General features: G+C 39.3%; 3 protein-coding genes across 3 annotated transcripts; 2 read left to right on the forward strand and 1 right to left on the reverse strand.

Moving 5' to 3' along the window:
• Positions 1-584: 584 nt before the first annotated feature.
• Positions 585-11,003, reverse strand: LOC129089054 (uncharacterized). Its single transcript, XM_054596391.1, has 3 exons — positions 10,966-11,003; positions 7,574-7,681; positions 585-5,329 (listed from the first exon to the last, which is right to left on the reverse strand). Exons 2-3 carry the CDS (start codon positions 7,671-7,673, stop codon positions 1,623-1,625), a joined length of 3,807 nt encoding a protein of 1,268 aa, XP_054452366.1. The 5' UTR covers positions 7,674-7,681; positions 10,966-11,003; the 3' UTR covers positions 585-1,622.
• On the forward strand, positions 10,313-14,514 carry LOC129117017 (uncharacterized). The gene is made up of 2 exons (XM_054627613.1): positions 10,313-10,333; positions 13,576-14,514. The coding sequence occupies exons 1-2, from the start codon at positions 10,313-10,315 to the stop codon at positions 14,512-14,514; spliced, it is 960 nt and encodes a 319-aa protein (XP_054483588.1).
• Positions 14,515-15,047: 533 nt separating this feature from the next.
• LOC129088837 (uncharacterized) lies at positions 15,048-19,531 on the forward strand. The gene is made up of 3 exons (XM_054596074.1): positions 15,048-15,077; positions 16,047-16,107; positions 16,565-19,531. Exon 3 carries the CDS (start codon positions 16,721-16,723, stop codon positions 18,734-18,736), a length of 2,016 nt encoding a protein of 671 aa, XP_054452049.1. The 5' UTR covers positions 15,048-15,077; positions 16,047-16,107; positions 16,565-16,720; the 3' UTR covers positions 18,737-19,531.
• Positions 19,532-23,475: the final 3,944 nt, after the last annotated feature.

Genomic DNA, 23,475 nt, shown 5'->3' on the forward strand with positions numbered 1-23,475 from the left:
TGTGCTCTTTGACATTCCTCAACTCAAATAAACTGGGTCACCTTCTTCACTACACTCTGCTGAACTCTGTCCGTGTTTCACCTGCACTGTGATCAGTGCTGATCTCATCCTCAACACAACTACGCGTTTCCATGGTTACTGCAAAGTGTTCATATGTGTGTTTATCATTGTTAGAGAAGAACAGGAAGTAAAGTCACAATCTGTGATCGTAAAGTACACCAGTATTGTCAGCTTCACCAAGTTAAAGTGAGGTAAATGTACACCAGTATTATCAGCTTCATGAAGTTAAAGTGAAGTGAAAGTACACCAGTATTATCAGCTTCATGAAGTTAAAGTGAAAGTACACCAGTATTATCAGTTCATGAAAAAGTAAGTGAAAGTACACCAGTATTATCAGCTTTATCAGTGAAGTTTAAAAAGTATATTATCTTCATGAAGTTAAAGAAAAAGTACACCAGTATTATAATATCAACATTACATGAAATAAACTGTGAGCCAATGAAAATGAACGGTTTAGTGTTGAAAAAAATATGAATGAGACAGAAAGACAATAACACATAACATTCAACAAAATCAATTTATTATCACATCTCAATCAAATAACATTGAAATCAGTCAAGCAGTGTTTCCAGTAGAAACTAATGTACTACTACATCTGGTACTGACGTCTTCAGACCAAAATTTAAATGTGATTATTTATGTATTTTTTTAGTATTTAAGGTACAATTGTCAACAAAAAGCTTTTGCGAAAACAAAAACCCTAAATGTATCATGGGTTAAAATGTTAAAGCTAAAATCTGTAATATTCCTTATTAATGTATTAATTCTATATTCATAAGTTTAGTGGAGTGTTGGTAACACAGGACTGCATGAGTTCAGTTGTGTGATAAACGTGTTTTTTTTATTGGTATTTGGTTCATATTAACCAAATCTTTGTTTCTCAGATTGTTTTAGAACTCCGTTCCTCTCCAACTGTATCGACCACTGGAGCTCAACAACGCTCACCGACGCCTCAAAGAACATTTAACCAGGCTGAACATCACAGTTGTCAGCTTCAACCAACTAAAGCTACATCAAACCTTCAATTTATTGATTAAAAAAATAAAATAGTACAAACAACAATTACAGTAACTGCCCAACACTAAAACCATGTCTTCAATCATAAATCTTTAGCGTAAAATTAGAACGATACTAAATACTAAAAGTTTATTCTTAATACCAAACAGGTCATTAATACAAAAAAAATGGGTTGGATATGAAGTGATTTTCTACATTTAAACAACATTCGTTATAGTTCTTAGCCAATAAAACATACGTTTTGCCATGAAATTTGGAGCATTCAATGAATTCACTCTTTTCATCCGAAGAAGGAATTTATTTATCTAGCGCCATCATCTGGTCAAGTGTTAAACTCAAGTGTTGTCATGCTAATTATTGCATGATAACTAAAATATACACATTACAATTGTTATCATGTCGACATACACATTGGCAAAAGGATGGCTCATCTGTACTTTTGACTAGTTTTTCATCCAGACAATTTCTGTTCTGGTTTATTTTGTCATTAAAACCTCACGGTGCTGCTAACATGTCTGCAGACCGGCACACCATGTCATGATTTCCTAATATCCAAAGAAATTTGTAACTTTCTTGAACAAACCCTTCTTTTCTTTCCTCTCCTGCTGTTCTTCACACAACTCCTCTTCCGTTTTTGTAAGTTTATCTCGTTTGGCTACTTTGGAGATGATTTTGGCTTTGTCCTTCATGGCCATCAGAGACTGAACTCGAGCCTGGTAACCCTCTTTGGCCTCTGACTTCTCTCCTTCTATCAGCATGTCGATGTACTCCGGAGTGGTCAGCGGGTTAGGCCTCAGGGCGATCTCCTGCAGACGAGTTATAGAGTGAGCCGACTGATCCATGAGGGAGACCATCATGTCTTGAAGGTGAACGATCTCTTCCTCCTGCCTCTCAATCAATTCCTGAACAGTCATCTTTTCTTTCGTTGCTTTTTTGTACTTGTCTTTCAGCTCTTGCAGTGTTTGCTTCTCTTTTACTTGAACGTACTCCCATCTGTATTTCTGGTTGGAATGCAAACTCCAGGTGCATTTTCCAGGGCAGACGGTGCACATCCCGGACTGATCCATTGATGCACAGCCACGTTTTCCATCATCATTAGCTATCGCACATGGGTAGTGGCATGTTATTGAACATTTCTGGCAGTTTGTGATGTACTCTCCTTTCTTTGTGAGCATTTTTTGGATTGGCTTAACAACATCCACCTCAATCTCAAAGTTTTCATTTGAAGTCATGGCCGTTTCATGGTCTTTAATCTTTTCTTTAGTTGACCTGATTTCCTCGAGTTTTGCCAATCCAGCTTTAACTTGCGGTTGCAAACCTTCAACGGCTGCTTCAAGGTGCTTCCGTTCTTTGAGAACCTCTTGGGTCATTAGCAGGCTTTTGGTTGTCATTTTATCCAAAGCAGTGAAGAACCTCTCCATGCTTTTGGCTCCCATGTTCCAAAACATTTCGTCAAAGTTGTCATCACCCTCATCAGAATCCTCATCACAGGCCCCGTCACCGCTGCTTCTCTTGCCTGCAAACAATGCAGAGTTGTTGAACTTGAAGTGAACTGGAAGCCCTATGTCGTTTTTTGGACATGGAACCCCAGAGACGTTGATTGCCTCGAGAACCGGCGGCTGCTTGCCGTCTGCAAAAGTCACCAGCATCTCAATGTTCTCTTCCACATCTTTGCCAAAGATAGAGAGCACCGAATCAAACACATACCGTTGTGTTGCGGTTAGTCGTGCAAGAGAGGCCTGAGTCACAAAACACACCGCATCAATCTCACTGACTCCATTAATGGAGGTGAAAAGCTTCCGGATTTGCTCCGTGATCTCCCGGTCTCTCCTTATTCCTCTTGTATCTCCAAACCCTGGTGTGTCCACGATGGTCAGAGAGAAAGGGATTTTAAATCCATCCTGGTGGTTGATATTGTACACAGTGACTTCAGAGGTCTGGCTTTCAGCTTGCGATCTAGACTGATCCTCATTAACTAATTTAAATCTGAAAGTGTCCCTCCACTCCACACCAACAATGTAGTTGATCATTCCATTGATCAGAGTAGACTTTCCTGATCCGGTCGCTCCAAGAAGCATTATTGTGCGATTTGGCCTCATGCTTTCTTTGCCAAAGTTATATCTCCGGCATCCATCTATGTCCAGATCTTCTTCAGTCAGAGGCAGTTTGTAAACTGAGTGAGATTCAGAATTTATACTCTTGCTAATATGTTTCAGGTATTCTGCAAGACGTGCAAATTCACGTTTTGTTGTGCAGACATTGACAGTGATGCTTTCTTTGCTTCTGCCGGCTACACCACAATCACATCTGACCCTGACAACATATTCTGGCTCTGAATGAAGCCCTGAAATGATCGCCTTTTCAGCCGTTGACATCATTTGGTTCCATTGGAGATCTTCCTCTTTCACCCCGTTGTCTGTTTTGGCGTACTCCACGATGTAGCTCAGAATGTGGACATCTTGTCCAAGCTCAGCAGGTTTCTCCCAACTGACTGATATCTCACTTGAGTTTGGTTCAACTCGAGGTTTTCCAGGAGGGCTGCAAGGTAAGGTTTTAATGGAACCAGAGACTTCATTGGCCGGCCCAACACCTGCTGAGGTCACTGCTCTGCATCTGAACATGTACTCTGTGTCAGGACTCAGAACGCTCACTGTGACTTCTTCATCTTTTGATGCTGTCTTCTGTTTCCATCCATCCTCTCCACTGACACAGTACTCAACAGAGTAGGAGGTGATGTTCTCTGCTCCAAATCTGGGAGGAGAAATCTTCAACGTCACACTGTTGTGGTTTATGTCACTTACTGTTCCTGTTTCAGGCTTTGAAGGTGGCTCAAAGTTCTCGTTGACAGAAACTACGTCTTTATAAAGGTAGATGCTTGAACCTTTCTGTGCCTCGTTTGTTAAACCCACTGTCAAGAACTTAATGTTCTTGTTCTCCTTGTTGGCCTCTGCAAAATCACTAAAGAGCTTTGCTTTATGCCTCAATGTATCTGCTACTTTGTTGGAAAGGAACCATTGTTCCCTCTCTACATCTTGAGTATGTTCATGCTGAGGGTCGCCTGGTGTTTGTCTTAAGTAGTTTGATAAAGTTGAGAGGTACAATTCAGAACTTCCCAGTGAGGTGAAGACAAAACACACCACATGCTCTGCACTGAGAATTTCTTCATCAAGATCATTCCGAGATGCAACGATCTTGGTGTTTTTCATCTTTTTGGTGAAAGACTTTAAAATGGAGACTTCTCTCTCTTTACAGTCCATCCACTCGTTCAGGTTTTTGCTGCTGAAAGGAGAAGAATGTCTTTTCTTCAGGATCTCTGCGAGCACAGCCTCCTCCTCTCCTCCTCCTCGGATTGATGGAAGTTTCTTTGCCAAGGTTCTTTGGAGTTCCAGTCTGAACTCACAACACATCTCTTTGAAAGTCTTAATCTTTTTGCCAATCTGTGGGAACTGCTGTACAGTGGTGGTTCTGAGGGCATCATTGCACCTCATTTCCAGCTCACTGAAGTCCTCCAAGACACTCTGTGATTCTTGAACTAATCTTATACTTATCTGACGTACGAGTTTAGCAGCAGAGGAATCTAAACTTGTCAGTGGCAACAGCCAGACCTTCATTGGTACGGCGTTTTCTCCGTTGGTTCCCAACAGTCTTGGCAGACTTTGGTAGACTTCTACTGCATCCTGAAAGGACACAGGATTTTTTTCAAGAGAAAAGTCTCCATGGAATTTGCAGGAGAATTTATCAATGTTTTCTCTGTCCTTGTCTTCCATCTTCAGGGAACCTTCACCCTCTATCGCAAGGCAGGGAATCTTCTTGATCATCACCTTCAAGTTACCCTGAATATCTTGATGATTTTCGGTTCCAGAAACCTCACGGTCAAAGACAAAGAAGGCTTGTGCCCCATAAAGAATACCTGTGACTACATGTGTAGCTAATCCTTTATCAAAGACATACGGATGCTTCACATTGCCTCTTCCAAGATGACTCATGGACAGTTGCTGGAACTTTGTGGTAGTTTTGTAGTTCAGTGTTACTCTGGCCTGATTTTTGGAAGTCTTATGATCATTCAGGTATTTGGCTGATCCTTCAACTTCTACCAGTCCACCCAAGAAACTGGCTTTCAGAGAGGCTTCAACCTTTAGCGCTGAGGATTTATCATTAATTGATTCAGATGCGACTATCTCAAAGTCACTGCTAGGTTTTGGTCTTTCTCTTGTATCCTTCTCCAGGTCATTGCAGTCCCACAATGTCATGCCTGCAAAAAAAGAAGTGAGGAAGTTACTCTGTATGGCAAACCCTTTTTACAATAAATCAGTAGGGCTGACTCACAGCGATTTAGCTTTCACATGTAGAAATTACACGGAGACTAGTCAAAACTGGTTTACAGATATCTTTAATTAAATTAAAAATATCAGTAATTCCTTTTTTCACTAGTAAGAATACCGTTCACAGTAATCTACAATTAACATACTACTACTAATTGAAAATGGATTGTGACTCATGGAAATGTGATTTCCCAATACACATATCAACAATTGCATTTTTGATATGTAACCCAAATTAACATATTCATTTAGGATATGTACAATAGCTATCTGGAATGAATATCAAAGATATAAACGTAATTTTGACTAGTTGTAATTACATTGTGACTTGTCATAATGTGTATTCAAGGTATCTTTAATGTCATTCTGAATAGTCAAACTGAATTAAAAATACCAGCAGTAATGTCACTGAAAACTCAACTTAACTTGTCGCCCATACTTAATGATAAATCCAGATATCTGCAATAACTTCTCCAAATAATAGTTGCAGATTTCTAAAACCTCATTATGATTAGTCTGTATTGGTTATTCATAACATTGCTCGTGCAAAGCTTCCCATTGGATATTGGGCGAACAAAGCATTAGAGCAGTGTCAGCAGAAGCCATGGGGGTTGCTCTTATGGATTTGCTAGAAAATGGCATGAAATAGAAACAGCTTATCATCGAGGAATTTGTGGCGAATGAGAGGATAATCCACAAAAGACTTGTGGTAGAAATTTAAAGCATATTGTATATTTCTTGTCTTCAGACACACGTGAGGACCTATGATGATTTCAGTACCATTGTCACAGTTCTTCCTCCATACTGTCAGTAGCTCCATACTCCCTGTCACTCTGTCTCACTCACCTAATTGGCTCACTCTGTTCACCTGCCTGTCACTCTCTCTCAGTTCACTCCGGCCACTCCCAGTTCCACTTCCAGCTCACAGCCCAGCCCCCTCTCTCTCACCACACGATCCCTCACCTAATCACTATTACTCAGTGCACCTGTCTGCCACACCCACCTCATCAGCACAATCCCTCTGACCTGCTCACTCTGCTGCACTACTCACCTCAGTATAAATACCCCAGTCTCACACACACTCGCTGCCAGATCGTTCGCCGCATTCATGCCAGACCTTCCAGCAATTTCCCTTGGACTGACTTCCCGTTGCCGACTCTGCCTGCTTGGACTTCCCTGGCTTGCCTGTGCCCCGGTCAACAACTCAGCCTTCTGTCCCTGACCATGAGTATAGCCTCCGCTTCCTCTGGTTTCCGTCAGCCTGATCCCCTGCCTGTTTCCCTGACGGCTCAGCGCTTTCCTGATAGGAATCCTCTATGTGAGTCTGATCCTGCCTGTATGTCTGCTGTTTGTCCCGCTTTACATAAAGCTTCTGAACACTACTCCGTCTCAGTCGTAATGCTTTTGTGTCCACACCACATCTGTGACAGTACGATCTGGCCACGACATGGATCCAGCGTACGACACCTCGTCACAGGCCCGGTTCGTGTTCATCAAAGAGGCACTCCAGAGACACTAGACCCAGGTTGTCACCAACACCGCCGAGGTTCGCCACGCCCTGGCGAGCCGCAACCAGGCCTTAACTGCCTTGATTAACCAGGTACAGCAGCTCACAACAGCCATTTCTCAGACCTTCGCCGTGCCGCCTCAGCCTGTCCCTCAGCCTGCCCCTCAGCCTGCCTCTCAGCCCGCCCTTTATGCCAGCCTTCTGTTGTCTTGTGCATAACATTAATTACAGTCTGGCTATTACAGGCTCTTGAAGGAGTAGTGTAACGGGGCTCAATAACATTAAGCATGTTCATAAAGCCTAAGTTTTCCATTTCAGAGTAGGCTCTCATATCCGAGGCTGTAGATGTACCAATATCCGTTGTGTTAGCTTAAGCCCTCTTTGAACCAGTAGGGAATATCTGCCTAAACGCTGCAGGGACAGTTTGTAGTGTGTGTGCTGCTGTTGGTTTTCCTGGTGAGCTGTCTCACCGGAGTGGAATGTTTTTTTTCCATGTTATAAGTGTCAGACAGCACGTTGCCTGTTATGTCGTGTGGGTTGCCATGTTCAGCGCAGTGGCACCACCAAACATTATATTTCACACGAAAATAAAATAACGAGATCAAACTTTTTTTAACATTTTAAGTTTAGTTTTTCTGATTGCATTAAACAACATGTGGATTCTTACCAGGGACCAGTGAATCCCGGCGACAGTCGTACAACATCCCGAGGCTGAAAGGCCGGCCGAGCGCCGCCACCTCCATCGTTCTGCTGGCTTCAGGGTCCATCTCCCAGTCTACACATGAAGAACAGAAGGTACTTTAGTTCACTCCTGTGACTCTCCTGCTATCCAACCTGATAGTCACCTGTCACCTTGTGTAGTTGTTGTAACATCTCCTGGGGGTTAATACACTCTCTAAACTTTTGTCAAAAAAACTCCTGCAAATCTAATGGCAAACTAAAAAACAACTGTCTTTATCAGTTATTATGAAGTTACTTTTAACAACCGGTTTGTTTCTTCACTGGTCATTATTTTAATTATTATTTACTTTACTACTTTAACAATGGTTTGAATAGAACTGAGCTTTCTGATTCATCCAGTTATGAATCATTTTCCTGCAAGCACATTTGTGGACATCATGCAGAGAGAAAAGGAAATGTAAATTACAAAGTTGTACAGTCTGATATAGACAATAACAAACTGAATAGTTTTGACCCTTTTTCTTTTGCCAAAACAAAAAAAACATAAACTAGCAAAAGAACAGGAAAAAGAGAAGTTTAATAAAATATGCTCCACGTGTCAGCTGCTGCTACACTGACTTCAAGTTTAATTAAAGCTGCAATCAGCGATGATCGGGCCCTCGCACTGCGCGCGTGTCGGGCCACCGGCGTCCAATAGTTAGATGCCTAAAAATACAGATATTTACCAAATTACTGTAGCGGCCCCTATTGGATGGATGCAATGAACATTTCAGGGTCGGTGACAGGATGCGATGCCGACATATTCTGCAAGTTTCGTGATGATAGGCCAAACGGTTTTCAATTTAATTGTGTTGTTGTACAAAGTCACGCCCCTATTATGTTCACTGCTCCATATCTTGTAAATGCAATGAGATATCATCAAGCTTTTTATAACTATTGATGATATTGATTGTGTGATAACACAGATAAAGGAGCAATAGGACTTGGCATTTAGGAGGAGTATGCAAAAATGTGTTTTTAACAAAATTTGAAATGGTGGAAAATCTAGGAGGCGGAGCCTAAAAGTTGAAGCCCGTGGTTTGTAGAGCAGATGGAACTGGATATGTGTGTACAATTTCAAGTCAATCGGACTTACGGGATGAGGGCCGTGAGCTTTCAAAATCGAAATTTTGTAGGGGGCGCTATCAAGTCGACTTTTCACTCTGATGCATTAAAATCATATCAGCCAACTACATTTTGGACTTTTAATGTGTCTGCCAAGTGTGGTTGTGTTTCAAGTATTTTTAAACCTTTAAAAACACCTTCGTTTTCATGGCGAACAATGCGTCGCCGCGGTAACGGCGTTCTGCGAAACAACAAACTTTTAATAACTTTTAATCACAAAGGTCTTTAGATTCTACTGACCCAGTGGATCCGATGAATTCCCTAGGAGGAGCTCGTTAAAGTGTAGCGCCTGTAAATGGCCGAAAAAGTGATGAAAATGCACACAAAAATCAAAATGGCTGACTTCCGGATGGGTTTGGAGCATGGTCTCAAGAGGCTTTCATTTAGGTCCACATGAGATACATGTGCCTACCAAATTTCATGAATCTAGGTCAAACGTAGCGCTGGGGCAGCTTATTTGAAGATTTGTAGGGGGCGCTATCGAGGCAATTTCAAATGGCAAAACACGAATCCAATACCAAATATGTATTTACATCACCTATTATACGTGTGAAAAGATTCATAGGTTTATGGGCATCCCAAGCCACAGAAAAATCTACTTTAATTTTCATGGCGAACAAAGCGTTAATATTCAGGATGATGCATCAACAAGGTCTTAAGGCTTTCCTTACCAAACTTTTAATCATAAAGGTCTCAAGATCATCCTGACCAAATTTGAAGTCGATTGCATAAATTCTGTAGGAGGAGTTCGTCAAAGTACAACGCCTGAAAATGACGAAAAATGCAGAAAATTCACCATTTATTGTAGGCGGAGCTTAGGGTTCCAAGATGATTTGTAGAGCTCATTCAGGTGCATATGTGTGTGAAATTTCAAGTGAATTGGACTTACGGTGTCCGAATGAAAACATTATTTATTTTTTTATTGTAGGGGGCGCTAGCGAAACATTTTGTCATATCCAAATGGGAGACCTTAAAAACAATTTCACCAGTCCTGATATGCATGTCAAATTTGGTGAGACTTTGAGCATGATAAAGCCCTCAAAAAGGCAATTTTTTGGCTGAAGAATAATTATAAGAAACACTACAGTTTCAAGAGGGCCTTCGCAGCCCGACGATGTCGGTGCTCGGGCCCTAATAAAAGATTTTTTAATGGATATTATGTAAGCTTCACAGTCTTACAATAAACCATTTATAATATAAGAAGTTTGAGTAAATAATAATTCTTATAAGTATTTTTTTTTCAGAGCTGTAAACAAGACATTGACATACTATCATTGTAATAATCTTATATAATAACAATAATAATAATTCATCAACGTTGTAAGGCCCTAAAAATATGAATTAGTATGACTTGAAGTAAACAATCCATGTAGCTCCTCCTAAAATAAAGACTTGTTGAGCTAAACAATTGAAATCTAAGAATTGCATCCAGATCTGTCTGAATATTTTTATAATATAATGGTTTATAGAATGTGTTTTAGTTTTTATACTTTTATAATAACACCTATATCAACTATAAGCCCATCATTTAGGGCATTGAAGGCAAAGACAGTTTATACACATGGAAAACAAAAATGAAACAGTGAGTCTAAGGTTATTAAAGTTCATCCTGAGGGGAACATCTATGTCTGAATTAGCAGAAGCATAGTTATATACACCATCACATGTAGGTGAAAGGTTATCGTTAATCAGCATCTATTCCACACCGACTCAAAACCACAATTTATCCTAATCAACAACAGTCTGGGAAAAAAAGAACGAAAAATCTGATTCCAACTGGAATGGAAACTTTGTCAATGTGATGCTTCTCTTTTCTTTGAACATGAGGGTCTGATGTGACAGCAATCCATGCAATATTTGTTGAGATATTTTAGTGTGTAGTTCTGGACTGATTGACAGACACAGCAGCAGCAGAACTCAAGTACAAGTGCTTCATAAAAAAAGAAAATCAAAAAGCAAAAGGTGGACTTCTATAATCTTTTTTGTTCTTCTTTTCTACATTATTCTACTATTATCTATCATTTGTGTACTTATTGTTACACCTGCTTAAAGGATGTATATTTCATGTTCAGTAACACACAGTTCATAAATGAATTGCTGTTTACATCATTTAAAGCACATCTACAGTCATTGGTTAAACAATTACACAGTAAAGACACACAGCAGAACTTGCATTCAACGGCACATTAACAAAGAGAGCATTAGTGTACTCACAGTAGAAATGTGTGTGATCCTCTGAGGCAGTGCAGTGGTTTCAGACATTATATGGTCTCTGGAAGAGAAACGCCCCCAGATCTGTATTCATTAAGAGGAGGCGGCACAGAGGAGAACCGGGCTGATTTCCCAGAAATGGTCTGACCTGCAGAATGAACAAGGAGGGGAAATAACAAGTTCTAAAAACCTTTGTGATCACGAGAAATTCACAGGATCATAGTATAAAAAAACAACTGAAAACACAGGACTACTTTTTTGGTAGAAAGTAGTTTTATCAGAAATGTATCACATTTGAAGTAAGAAATATCTAATATATTTTTTTTAAAGAACTCCACACTAAATGTATAATTTATTTATTATTTTGATCACATAGATTCTTGATGACATTTAATGTTAATACAGGTGACACGTCCCTCTGAAACAACCTTGTTCAGTGAGAAGGCCAGTGTAATATTTGTTATCAAACTGATACTATGCATAACCCTAAAACTACATTGGAACTTATCTAAATGATGATGACAGGGGTTAATTGTGTGTTCTATAAAGTCAAGCTGCTAAGGTTTAATAAAACATTGGAAAGGAAGCTTGAGCTCTTGTGCAGTTTTTAAATATGAGTGAAAAAATGCAGCAGGTTTTCTGTTTTCACTTTCAGGTTGTGTGTTTCTGGGAAATTGTTTCACTTGTGGTCTAACGGTTAACACGGTTTGAGTGACAGTGAAAACTGTCCATATAAGGAAATAGAGAGTAAACTGAGGCAGGACCCCATTTCCTGTTTTACAGTATTGATAGACAGAGAGGGAAATCGTACGCCTAAAACAGCCTAGCAAAAGAAATGAAGTGCAAAAACAACACAATACAGCAATATATATACATATACATATACACATACATATACTGTATATATATATATATATATATATATATATATACACATACATATACTGTATATATATATATACATACATATACTATATATATATATATATATATATATATATATATATATATATATATATACACACATGCCTATACAGTATGTATATATATACATATATATACAGCGGGTAAAATAAGTATTGAACACGTCACCATTTTTCTCAGTAAATATATTTCTAAAGGTGATATTGACATGAAATTTCCACCAGATGTCGGTAGCAACCCAAGTAATCCATACATATAAAGAAAACCAAACAAATAAGTTCAGAAATTAAGTTATGTGTAATAAAATGGAATGACACAGGGAAAAAGTATTGAACACATGAAGAAAGGGAGGTGCAAAAAGGCATGGAAAGCCAAGACACCAGCTGAAATCTATCAGTAATTAGAAAGCAATCCTGCCCCTTGTCAGTGAAAATGAATATCAGCTGGTTCAGTCCCAACTGATGGCCTATAAAAAGGTGTCTCATTACCAAGGTGTCACACAAGAAACATCTCATGATGGGTAAAAGCAAAGAGCTCTCTCAAGATCTTCGCAACCTTATTGTTGCAAAACAAACTGATGGCATTGGTTACAGAAGGATTTCTAAACTTCTGAATGTTCCGGTGAGCACTGTTGGGGCCATAATCCGGAAGTAGAAAGAACATAATTTCACCATAAACCGGCCACGACCAGGTGCTCCTCGCAAGATTTCTGACAGAGGAGTGAAAAGAATTATCAGAAGAGCCAAGGACCACTTGTGGAGAGCTTCAGAAAGACCTGGAATTAGCAGGTACAATTGTTTCAAAGAAAACAACAAGTAATGCACTCAACCGCCGTGGCCTGTATGCACGCTCACCACGCAAGACTCCATTGCTGAAGAAAAAGCATGTTGAAGCTCGTTTAAAGTTTGCTGCACAACATTTAGACGAGCCTGTGAAATACTGGGAGAATATAGTCTGGTCAGATGAGACCAACATGGAACTCTTTGGATGCCATAATACACACCATGTTTGGAGGTCAAATGGCAGTGCACATCACCCCAAAAACACCATACCAACAGTGAAGTTTGGAGGTGGGAACATCATGGTGTGGGGCTGTTTTTCAGCATACGGCACTGGCAAACTTCATATAATTGAAGGAAGGATGAATGGAAAAATGTACCGAGACATTCTTGATAAAAAATCTGCTGCCATCTACCAGGATGATGAAGATGAAACGAGGGTGGACATTACAGCAAGACAATGATCCCAAACACACAGCCAAGGAAACACAATTGGTTTCAGAGAAAGAAAATAAAGCTGCTAGAATGGCCCAGCCAATCACCTGACTTGAATCCAATAGAAAATCTATGGAAAGAACTAAAGATCAGAGTTCATAGAAGAGGCCCACGAAGCCTTCAAGATTTGAAGACTGTTTGTGTGGAAGAATGGGCCAAAATCACACCTGAGCAATGCATGCGACTAGTTTCTCCATACAGGAGGCGTCTTGAAGCTGTCATCACCAACAGAGGCTTTTGTACCAAGTATTAAAGAAATTTCAGTAAGCGTGTTCAATACTTTTTCCCTGTGTCATTCCATTTTATTACACATAACTTCATTTCTGAACTTATTTGTTTGGTTTTCTTTGTATGTATGGATTTTTTGTGTTGTTACCGACATCTGGTGAACATTTCATGTCAATAGCACCTTTAGAATATATTTACTGAGAAAATTGATGAGGGTCAGGCGACATCACAAGCTCACAGCCAGACTTCTGAAGTCACCGTGTACAAAATCCACCATCAGGAAGGCTTTGCAATAGATTGCTCACTGACCATTGTTGACACTCCAGGTTTTGGAGATACAAGAGGCATAGCAAGAGACAAGGAGATCACAGAACAGCTACGTAATCTCTTCTCTGCCGAGCATGGTGTCAGAGACATTGACGCTGTGTGTTTCGTAGCTCAGGCTTCTTTAGCACGACTCACTCCATCCCAGAAATATGTGTTTGATTCAGTGCTCTCAATCTTTGGCAAAGATGTGGCAGAAAACATCAGAATTCTGGTGACATTTGCAGACGGCCAGCAACCTCCAGTTCTAGAGGCAATCAAAGCTTCAGGTGTCCCGTGTCCTGAAACAAAAGGTGGGCTGCCGGTTCACTTCAAATTCAACAACTCAGCGTTGTTTGCAGACAACAAATCACCTGCAGCAGACCAGAGTGGGGATGATGAAGATGAAGGAGGCTTTGATCAGATGTTTTGGAACATGGGGACAAAAAGCATGAAGAGGTTCTTTGTTGCTTTGAATGTCATAGGGACCAAAAGCTTAACAATGACAAAGGAGGTCCTCAGAGAGAGAAAGCAGCTCGAGAATTCCATTGAAAGTTTGCAGAAGCAGGTTAAACTTGGGTTAGCTAAACTTGAAGAGATTAAAGAGACAGCTGAAATACTTAAAACACATGAGGCAGAGATCAACAGAAATAAGGACTTTGAGTTTGAAGTCACCACCAAAAAGCCTTTTCAAGAAGATATTTCTGGAACTGGAATTTACATCACCAATTGCCAGACGTGTCATTTCACCTGCCATCGTAGTTGTGCCTATGCAAATGATGAGGACAAAAAACGCTGTATTGCAATGGGATCAGATGGATAGAGAGGCCGATCGGTGCATTCCTAACTTCTATGTACAGACTGGCTCTCATCTTGGTCTGGATGGAATTAGTTTAGGTCATGAGACTCTTGACGACGGAGGAGATTCTCTCCTTTGCCTACTTTAGCCAAGAGCTCAGCTTGTTCTCTCATAGCTATCAGGTAATCAACTCGTTGCTTCCAGCCTGACTTGGCCTCAGCTTTCTCCCCCTCAATGAGCATGTCAATGTACTCTGGAGTGGAGAGAGGATTTGGCTTCAGTGCTATCTCGTCAAGTCTGTTTAGACACTGAGCAGACTTCTCCATCAACGCCACCACATCATCCTGCACACGTTTGTATTACTTTCACTTTCAGGTACGCTGGGTGGGGTTTCTTAGAAACGGTCTCAGTTATTGTAAATGTGTGTGTGTGTGTGTGTGTCTGTGTGTGTGTGTGTGTGTGTGTGTGTGTGTGTGTGTGTGTGTGTGTGTGTGTGTGTGTGTGTGTGTGTGTGTGTGTGTGTGTATAAAAAGAAGCTACAGAGTGAACTCTTCCTCCTCTCCTCCTGATCAGAGACAAACTGAGAGGTAAGTTGCTGCACACACTGATATTTTAGTCCACACTTTGTATGTTTCTGTGTTTATGTGAAAGTAAAGATGTTGGTTGTATAAACATAATTGCATGATTTCATGGGAACACTACTCCAGGCTCTTTGTCCATTGTAAAATAATTATTAACTTATGTTTAAATTAAATTTCAATGTGAAACATAACTGGACTTTAAACTACATTTCATATTTCGAGTTAATTTCAAATATTGCACCAATCTAAGATGTCTTCAGTTACAACTCTGCGCTCAAAGAAATAAACTTAACAAGCAGCAGCAGCAGTTTTTTTTCAGTGTGTATTGTTTTTGTCAGTATCTATTTACATGTTACCAGTGAGGACATAAAGTCTTAAAAATCCAACTGAAGCTAAACTGCATGTTGTCCGTCAAATTGCTGAGTAAAATAGAACATATGAATAAGGTCATAACGTCAGCATTATTTAATTGACTTACAGTAGAGTCACACTGACAAATACCAAGAGCTACAGACTTTAAACAACCACATTTGATTTCCTGCTGAAGTCTTTCTTTTCTAAATCAAAACATGAACACATGCCTTGTTCAGCGCGTTCACAGCCAACATCAGTTTGCCGGCTAGATAGCTGGTTTTAATATTTTTATATTTTATGCATCATGTTTGTACAGTACATGATTGCATTTCTCTTGTTAACATATGTATATATGCTGCTAAGTGGAGAGGATTGCGACCAAAACAAACTTTATTGTGCTTAACCGTCTGAACCTGAAAACATGACGGCAAATGGAAAAGCATGTTTTCTTTAAAAATTACCATGACTACACCGTCTATCACAGCAGGAAGCTGTAAAAAGTGTGTGTGTGTGTGTGTGTGTGTGTGTGTGTGTGTGTGTGTGTGTGTGTGTGTGTGTGTGTGTGTGTGTGTGTGTGTGTGTGTGTGTGTGTGTGTGTGTGTGTGTGTGTGTGTGTGAAAGAAGCTACAGAGTGAACTGAAGCTGAACTCTTCCTCCCTCCCGTTGAGAGACAAACTGAGAGGTAAGTTTCTGAACACTGATCTTTTAGTCCACACTTTCTATGTTTGAGTCCAACAGGATAATGTCAACATAATTATGCAGAGTCATTTATATAGGGCATTTCAAACTCAAAATAATGAGATAAACAATCAATTAGTTAAAAACTTCCATATGCCTCCTACTACAGGTCTGGACCTCTCGTAAATTCGGTTTGTGAATTCAAAATACCAGAAAATCGGTAATTTATCAGTTGGACCAAGAGACATTGTCCAACAGTGTGTCATTGGGGAAAATAGTATTGACATTAATATATATTCTTGACATACATCGTATGTGTGTATTAGCTTCAATATTGATCATACTTATCTGAGCCTGTACTAGTTTTGATGCTGCGCTAGTAGAAATAGGTAACGTAGAATGATGCCACAACTGACAGTTGAGTTACGTGCATTTCTATTTTTGTACGTCATCTTTTGCAGATTTGGAACTCAGAGAACTTCTTCCACTTCAAGAGCAGAAGAAATACACTTACAGACTACAAGTTCCAAATGTTTTTCTGATTAGAACTGGCTAACTTTTCAGAGGGCTGGTACCGATATAATCTGATTGTAAGTTTAGTAATTTAAAAAATCAAAATGCTGGCTAAGGTGTTTGGATATTTTTTCCCAAAACCTGAGATGCCTGAGTATTCTTCCACAAAACCTGAAATGCCTGAGTATTCTTCCACAAAACCTGAAATGCCTGAGTATTCTTCCACAAAACCTGAGATGCCTGAGTATTCTTCCACAAAACGTAAGATGCCTGAGTATTCTTCCACAAAACGTAAGATGCCTGAGTATTCTTCCACAAAACGTAAGATGCCTGAGTATTCTTCCACAAAACCTGAGATGCCTGAGTATTCTTCCACAAAACCTGAGATGCCTGAGTATTCTTCCACAAAACCTGAGATGCCTGAGTATTCTTCCACAAAGCCTAAGATGCCTGAGTATTCTTCCACAAAACGTAAGATGCCTGAGTATTCTTCCACAAACCCTAAGCGGCTTGCTGATGCTTTTAAAGTAAAAAGCACACTGATAAAACCCAACAGAGGCCCTCTCCCTGTTTATATAGTCCCCCTGAAGGATGAGGACATCAATATAAAGGGGTGCAGAAGTTTCAGTTTAGGGAAGAAGTCCCGCCAGACTAAGCCTAATCGCACCATAATGGTCCTCGGAGCAACTGGTGCCGGGAAGAGCACTCTGATCAATGGGATGATCAATTACATTCTAGGTGTGGAATGGAATGATTCATTTCGATTTAAGTTAGTTGATGAGGGTCAGGCGACATCACAAGCTCACAGCCAGACTTCTGAAGTCACCGTGTACAAAATCCACCATCAGGAAGGCTTTGCAATAGATTGCTCACTGACCATTGTTGACACTCCAGGTTTTGGAGATACAAGAGGCATAGCAAGAGACAAGGAGATCACAGAACAGCTACGTAATCTCTTCTCTGCCGAGCATGGTGTCAGTGACATTGACGCTGTGTGTTTCGTAGCTCAGGCTGCTTTAGCACGACTCACTCCATCCCAGAAATATGTGTTTGATTCAGTGCTCTCAATCTTTGGCAAAGATGTGGCAGAAAACATCAGAATTCTGGTGACATTTGCAGACGGCCAGCAACCTCCAGTTCTAGAGGCAATCAAAGCTTCAGGTGTCCCGTGTCCTGAAACAAAAGGTGGGCTGCCGGTTCACTTCAAATTCAACAACTCAGCGTTGTTTGCAGACAACAAATCACCTGCAGCAGACCAGAGTGGGGATGATGAAGATGAAGGAGGCTTTGATCAGATGTTTTGGAACATGGGGACAAAAAGCATGAAGAGGTTCTTTGTTGCTTTGAATGTCATAGGGACCAAAAGCTTAACAATGACAAAGGAGGTCCTCAGAGAGAGAAAGCAGCTCGAGAATTCCATTGAAAATTTGCAGAAGCAGGTTAAACTTGGGTTAGCTAAACTTGAAGAGATTAAAGAGACAGCTGAAAAACTTAAAACACATGAGGCAGAGATCAACAGAAATAAGGACTTTGAGTTTGAAGTCACAGTCACAAAGCCTTTTAAAGAAGATATTTCTGGAACTGGAATTTTCATCACCAATTGTCTGACGTGTCATTACACCTGCCATCCTAGTTGTGTCTATGCAAATGATGAGGACAAAAAACACTGTGGTGCAATGGGATCAGATGGAAACTGTACTGAGTGCCCAGGTAAATGCCACTGGAATAAACATTTTAATCAGAAGTACAGATGGGGGTATAAGGAAGTTAAGGAAAAAAAAACAGTGAAAGAGCTGAGAGAAAAGTACCTGAAAGCCTCAGAGGCTAAGACACCTGTTCAGGCATTGATTGATCAACTGAAGGCTGAATATAAACGTGTGCAGGATGATGTGGTGGCGTTGATGGAGAAGTCTGCTCAGTGTCTAAACAGACTTGACGAGATAGCACTGAAGCCAAATCCTCTCTCCACTCCAGAGTACATTGACATGCTCATTGAGGGGGAGAAAGCTGAGGCCAAGTCAGGCTGGAAGCAACGAGTTGATTACCTGATAGCTATGAGAGAACAAGCTGAGCTCTTGGCTAAAGTAGGCAAAGGAGAGAATCTCCTCCGTCGTCAATAATCTCATGACGTAAACTAATTCCATCCAGACCAAGATGAGAGCCCGTCTGTACATAGAAGTTAGGAATGCACCGATCGGCCTCTTCCAGGCCCAATACCAATATACTTTACTTATTCATACTTATTCTTGGGCTTTGGGTATCGGCCGATGTCGAGTACTGATGAGATACCAGCTTTTAATTAATAAGATGTATGCCTCACTATGTGGAAGAGACAGAGATCATTCTTTTATGTGTTAGAAACCATCAGGTCCGACTTATACATTGCTTTATTAACAAATAAATACAGAGATATAAAAGTACTGGATTTTTTTTTTTTATGCTAACGGGTACCAGACAGGGCCATAGTTCTCAATAGCGATCCAGCTATCTGAGTCAATATCGGACCGATATCCGACTCTGGCGGCCCGCGATACTCTTGTGCTCGTGATCATTTTCTACACTTTTTAGTGGATGGGCCGGCTGGCTCTCTCGATGCACATTTTGTCCGTATTGGTGCACAGAGACGGCCTTTAGTTTGGCTTTAGTTTACTACAGTATTTGAGTAAACTTTACATTCCGCGACTGCTAGAACAAGAGACGAGCGCAAAATAGTTTACAAGAGCACAAAGTTCTTCATAGACCTGCCTCTTCATTTCTTTGCTTTCAAAGTAAATCAGAGCGATGCATTTAATTTAAACTTTCTTTCGGGGGAGCATGCCGCTGGGTCGGAGTTTCACCCCAAAGTCTCACAAAATCCTGTTAGAAACCCAGATTGGTCTCGGTGCATCTCTAATAAATATAACAAGAAATGATTGTGAGTGATACTGGGCAAGGCCCAAATGGGACCAAAGGGGGACCACATGAGTACAATGGGACCTGTAGTCCTGGACCTGTGAAAGACATGCTGAACAGGAGATTAGATTAGATTAGAGATTAAGTTACAGAAACCGGGGTCCCAACTTCAGCTCTCTCTTCTGTTCTGACAGCCACTGATGGCTTCATTTTGGTGTATTTCTGTTTTGTTGTTTTTTTTAATTCAATGTTTTTTAAAGAAAAGTGGGTGACTAAGCAGATGTGAGAAATATCCAAGTTGGTAAAACTGCAAAGTGTTTGAACAGACTTTAAGACAGACACTCCCTCTGTTCCAGAGTACTGTCATGCATATTGAAAGAGAGAAATCTGAAGCAAAGCCAGGCTGGAATCAATAAATGAAATCCCTGATAACCATGATCGTTAAAGCAGAACACAACTCTGGAAACCGAGAGACTGAGACTTAAATTACTTTGAAGAAGAGAAGCTTAAACATACATATGTGTCGGATAAAGAGTGAAACTTATTACATTTTTGTTTTGTACAAATGTATCCCTGCAGGAGTTATTTTCTATTTTTGTTCCATTTACCGAAAAGGAAAACAGAGATTTACTACTGAGTGTGAAACATTTTGTTTTAGAGACGTTAACCTGCTGAGTCCATTACCACCAATGTAAAGATTCATTCTGCAGCTGTATGAACTCAGCAAAACCTGAGCCTTTTTTTATTTTCTATTATGATAATGTAAATGTGTTTTCATAAAAAAGCTTGTATTTTTTATCTACACTGCACCCAGTTTAGATTGTTCAATACAGGTTTTTAAACAGGAATATTTTTTTATATCTAAGTCTAAATTTGAAAGTTCACATACTTCAACAATTATATTCTAAGTGTGTTAAATTGCATGTTATTGTCCTGTACTAATTAATGAATGATGGAGAAATGATTAAATGATTAAGAAATAAAATACTGTCTTTTGGCTCTCTGTTGTCCTGAAGAGTCTTTGTGAACTTAATCGTGTACGTTGTGTGTCCTTGTGCAGCTACATTTTAAGTCGGCCTTCAAACTGGTGGCATCAACTTTAAATCATCAAAAATGATTTGTTATTTTCTTTAATAGTTCAAGATCTTTTGGGCTAGACCTTAAGACCAAACAGTAAATAAGTAATTTAAACTTCAAATTGATTTTTTAAATACAGTCCACATTGACAGAAGCCAGCTACAGATTGAATCAGCTGATACATGAGAAAGTGTCACTAGTGATGATGAAATCATAGTGAAAGAGTTTGTAAAACTTTGTAAATGTGATGGAATATTATATTTCATAGTTACTTTTACTATGACTGTATATTGGAGACTGTGTGCTCCGCAGTGGCCATGAATCATATGTATTATGTTTTTGTTTCTGAACTGCACCAAAGTTTATATCAAAGAAGACTCCATTTCGACAAATTTTGCAGTAACAACCAGTTACATTTCACTACAAGCCGTCTTTAACGCAAATCTATCAGTTTTTTGTTTTTTTTAAATACTGGAAGATAAATTAAAATGACATAAAAGCTCTTTATTTGTATTGAATTACATGTTACTTTCCTGCAGTTTAATCTTTGGTTGCATTATGGAGAAACAACCAATTAATAAAGTTCAAGCCTAATTCCTGCCTTTATTTATTTCTATTGTCCTGTCAGTGTGAACTTTATGCTGTGCATCTAGAAACGTGTTGCTTTCAAGAGCCTTCAGGTGAGTGTTTACACTGCCAGCATCTACTTCATCCTACAGACAGAATATTTTCACAATACAATCATGTGCAGGGACAATAACTCTGAACTCTCATACTAAGTATTGCCCAGCCCTAGTTTGATAGCCACGTCTTCACCTTCCTATACTTTTTGTTTTTAGCAAATGCATTTTTTCACTTCAGATAAGTTTAGATAACCATAGTTAGTTGTCACAGTATCGTTTCATCATACTTTTCCATATTAATGATGAAAAATCAAATTCATATCCACATTAATTTAAATGGTTGTACCGTGTCAGAAGACAAAACTGTGTTGATGTGATCTCTTAATGAATGTCACTGGTTGTGGAGGCAGTGATCACTGTGCACTTAGAATACACCAGAAGACTCGTCACAGCTCAAACTTTGTCCACTAGGTGGCAGCACAACATTGACTATAATGACATGATCAGCCTCCATGAAGAATGAGGCAGACAGTCAAACTATGAATGGAGAAATCTGCTGAGGAACTATTAACTCTCAACAATAAGAAGTTCTCCCAAATAACCCACAAACATTCAGAATTCGTGAAATAGTCATGAAATGCAATCTATTAGTTTTGTGTACAGGGACACGACGTTGACGTTTTTTGTTAATTTCCCTCGGCACAACTTTTTTTTACCTTAAATACAAAAGTTAGGCTAATGCAACAGAACCACTTAGTTATTAGATTCAGTAAAAACATCATGGTTGGGCTTGAAATAACTAAGTACAGTTCAGTTTAGGCAACAAAACCAACAGCTAGGTTTAGGCAACAAAACCAACAGTTAGGTTTAGACAACAAAACCAACAGTTAGGTTTAGGCAACAAAACCATCAGTTAGGTTTAGACAACAAAACCAACAGTTAGGTTTAGGAAACAAAACCAACAGTTAGGTTTAGACAACAAAACCAACAGTTAGGTTTAGGAAACAAAACCAACAGTTAGGTTTAGACAACAAAACCAACAGTTAGGTTTAGGCAACAAAACCAACAGTTAGGTTTAGACAACAAAACCAACAGTTAGGTTTAGACAACAAAACCAACAGTTAGGTTTAGACAACAAAACCAACAGTTAGGTTTAGACAACAAAACCAACAGTTAGGTTTAGACAACAAAACCAACAGTTAGGTTTATGTAACAAAACCAACAGTTAGGTTTAGGCAACAAAACCAACAGTTAGGTTTAGACAACAAAACCAACAGTTAGGTTTAGGCAACAAAACCAACAGTTAGGTTTAGGTAACAAAACCAACAGTTAGGTTTAGGCAACAAAACCATCAGTTAGGTTTAGGCAACAAAACCAACAGTTAGGTTTAGACAACTAAACCAACAGTTAGGTTTAGACAACAAAACCAACAGTTAGGTTTAGACAACAAAACCAACAGTTAGGTTTAGGCAACAAAACCATCAGTTAGGTTTAGACAACAAAACCAACAGTTAGGTTTAGGCAACAAAACCAACAGTTAGGTTTAGACAACTAAACCAACAGTTAGGTTTAGACAACAAAACCAACAGTTAGGTTTAGACAACAAAACCAACAGTTAAGTTTGGCAACAAAACCAACAGTTAGGTTTAGGAAACAAAACCAACAGTTAGGTTTAGACAACAAAACCAACAGTTAGGTTTAGACAACAAAACCAACAGTTATGTTTAGACAACAAAACCAACAGTTAGGTTTAGACATATTGTCAATATTGTCAAACTTGTTCGTTGGGGAAGTTTTAAGATTGTAAGATGATCTGATTTACGTATTTTAAATAATAAACAAAACAAGAACTTTTTTTTTACTTTTTTCATTTAATGGCACTAAATATTTGTACAAAGTATCACAATAACTACACTTCATCACGATTCATGTAAAAAAAGAAACAGAATACAATATTAATATAATAAAACACCAGTAACACAATGAAAACATGTCACACTACAACATGACGACAGCATAAACAAAATGTTCTAAAGTTACAGGAAAGTGTTTATGTTGTTAAATGTCACAGAATACCAATACTCTGTCTTTAATTGTTTTTCTGTAAACCCTTAAATTTAAAGATTTTCATTCATAAAACACTCCAAACAAAAAACTGTCAATATCACTATCTATTTAAATGTAACATTATGCTGTATATGTTGTTTCATTTTAAATGTTTGTGGGACAAATTAACATTATTCACAGTTTTTGACAAACCAATTCAT

Source organism: Anoplopoma fimbria, chromosome 3 (genome assembly GCF_027596085.1).
Source record: "Anoplopoma fimbria isolate UVic2021 breed Golden Eagle Sablefish chromosome 3, Afim_UVic_2022, whole genome shotgun sequence".
NCBI classification, from domain to species: domain Eukaryota; kingdom Metazoa; phylum Chordata; class Actinopteri; order Perciformes; family Anoplopomatidae; genus Anoplopoma; species Anoplopoma fimbria.

Excerpts from the sequence above, each read along its gene's own strand:
- LOC129088837 (XM_054596074.1), top strand. The coding sequence starts at position 16,721 with ATGCTGGCTAAGGTGTTTGGATATTTTTTCCCAAAACCTGAGATGCCT.
- LOC129089054 (XM_054596391.1), bottom strand. The coding sequence starts at position 7,673 with ATGGACCCTGAAGCCAGCAGAACGATGGAGGTGGCGGCGCTCGGCCGG. Across the intron at positions 5,330-7,573 it reads CCGGGATTCACTGGTCCCTG|GCATGACATTGTGGGACTGC; the intron begins GTAAGAATCCAC and ends CTTTTTTTGCAG.
- LOC129117017 (XM_054627613.1), top strand. The coding sequence starts at position 10,313 with ATGGAAAACAAAAATGAAACA. Across the intron at positions 10,334-13,575 it reads TGGAAAACAAAAATGAAACA|AATATATTTACTGAGAAAAT; the intron begins GTGAGTCTAAGG and ends TAGCACCTTTAG.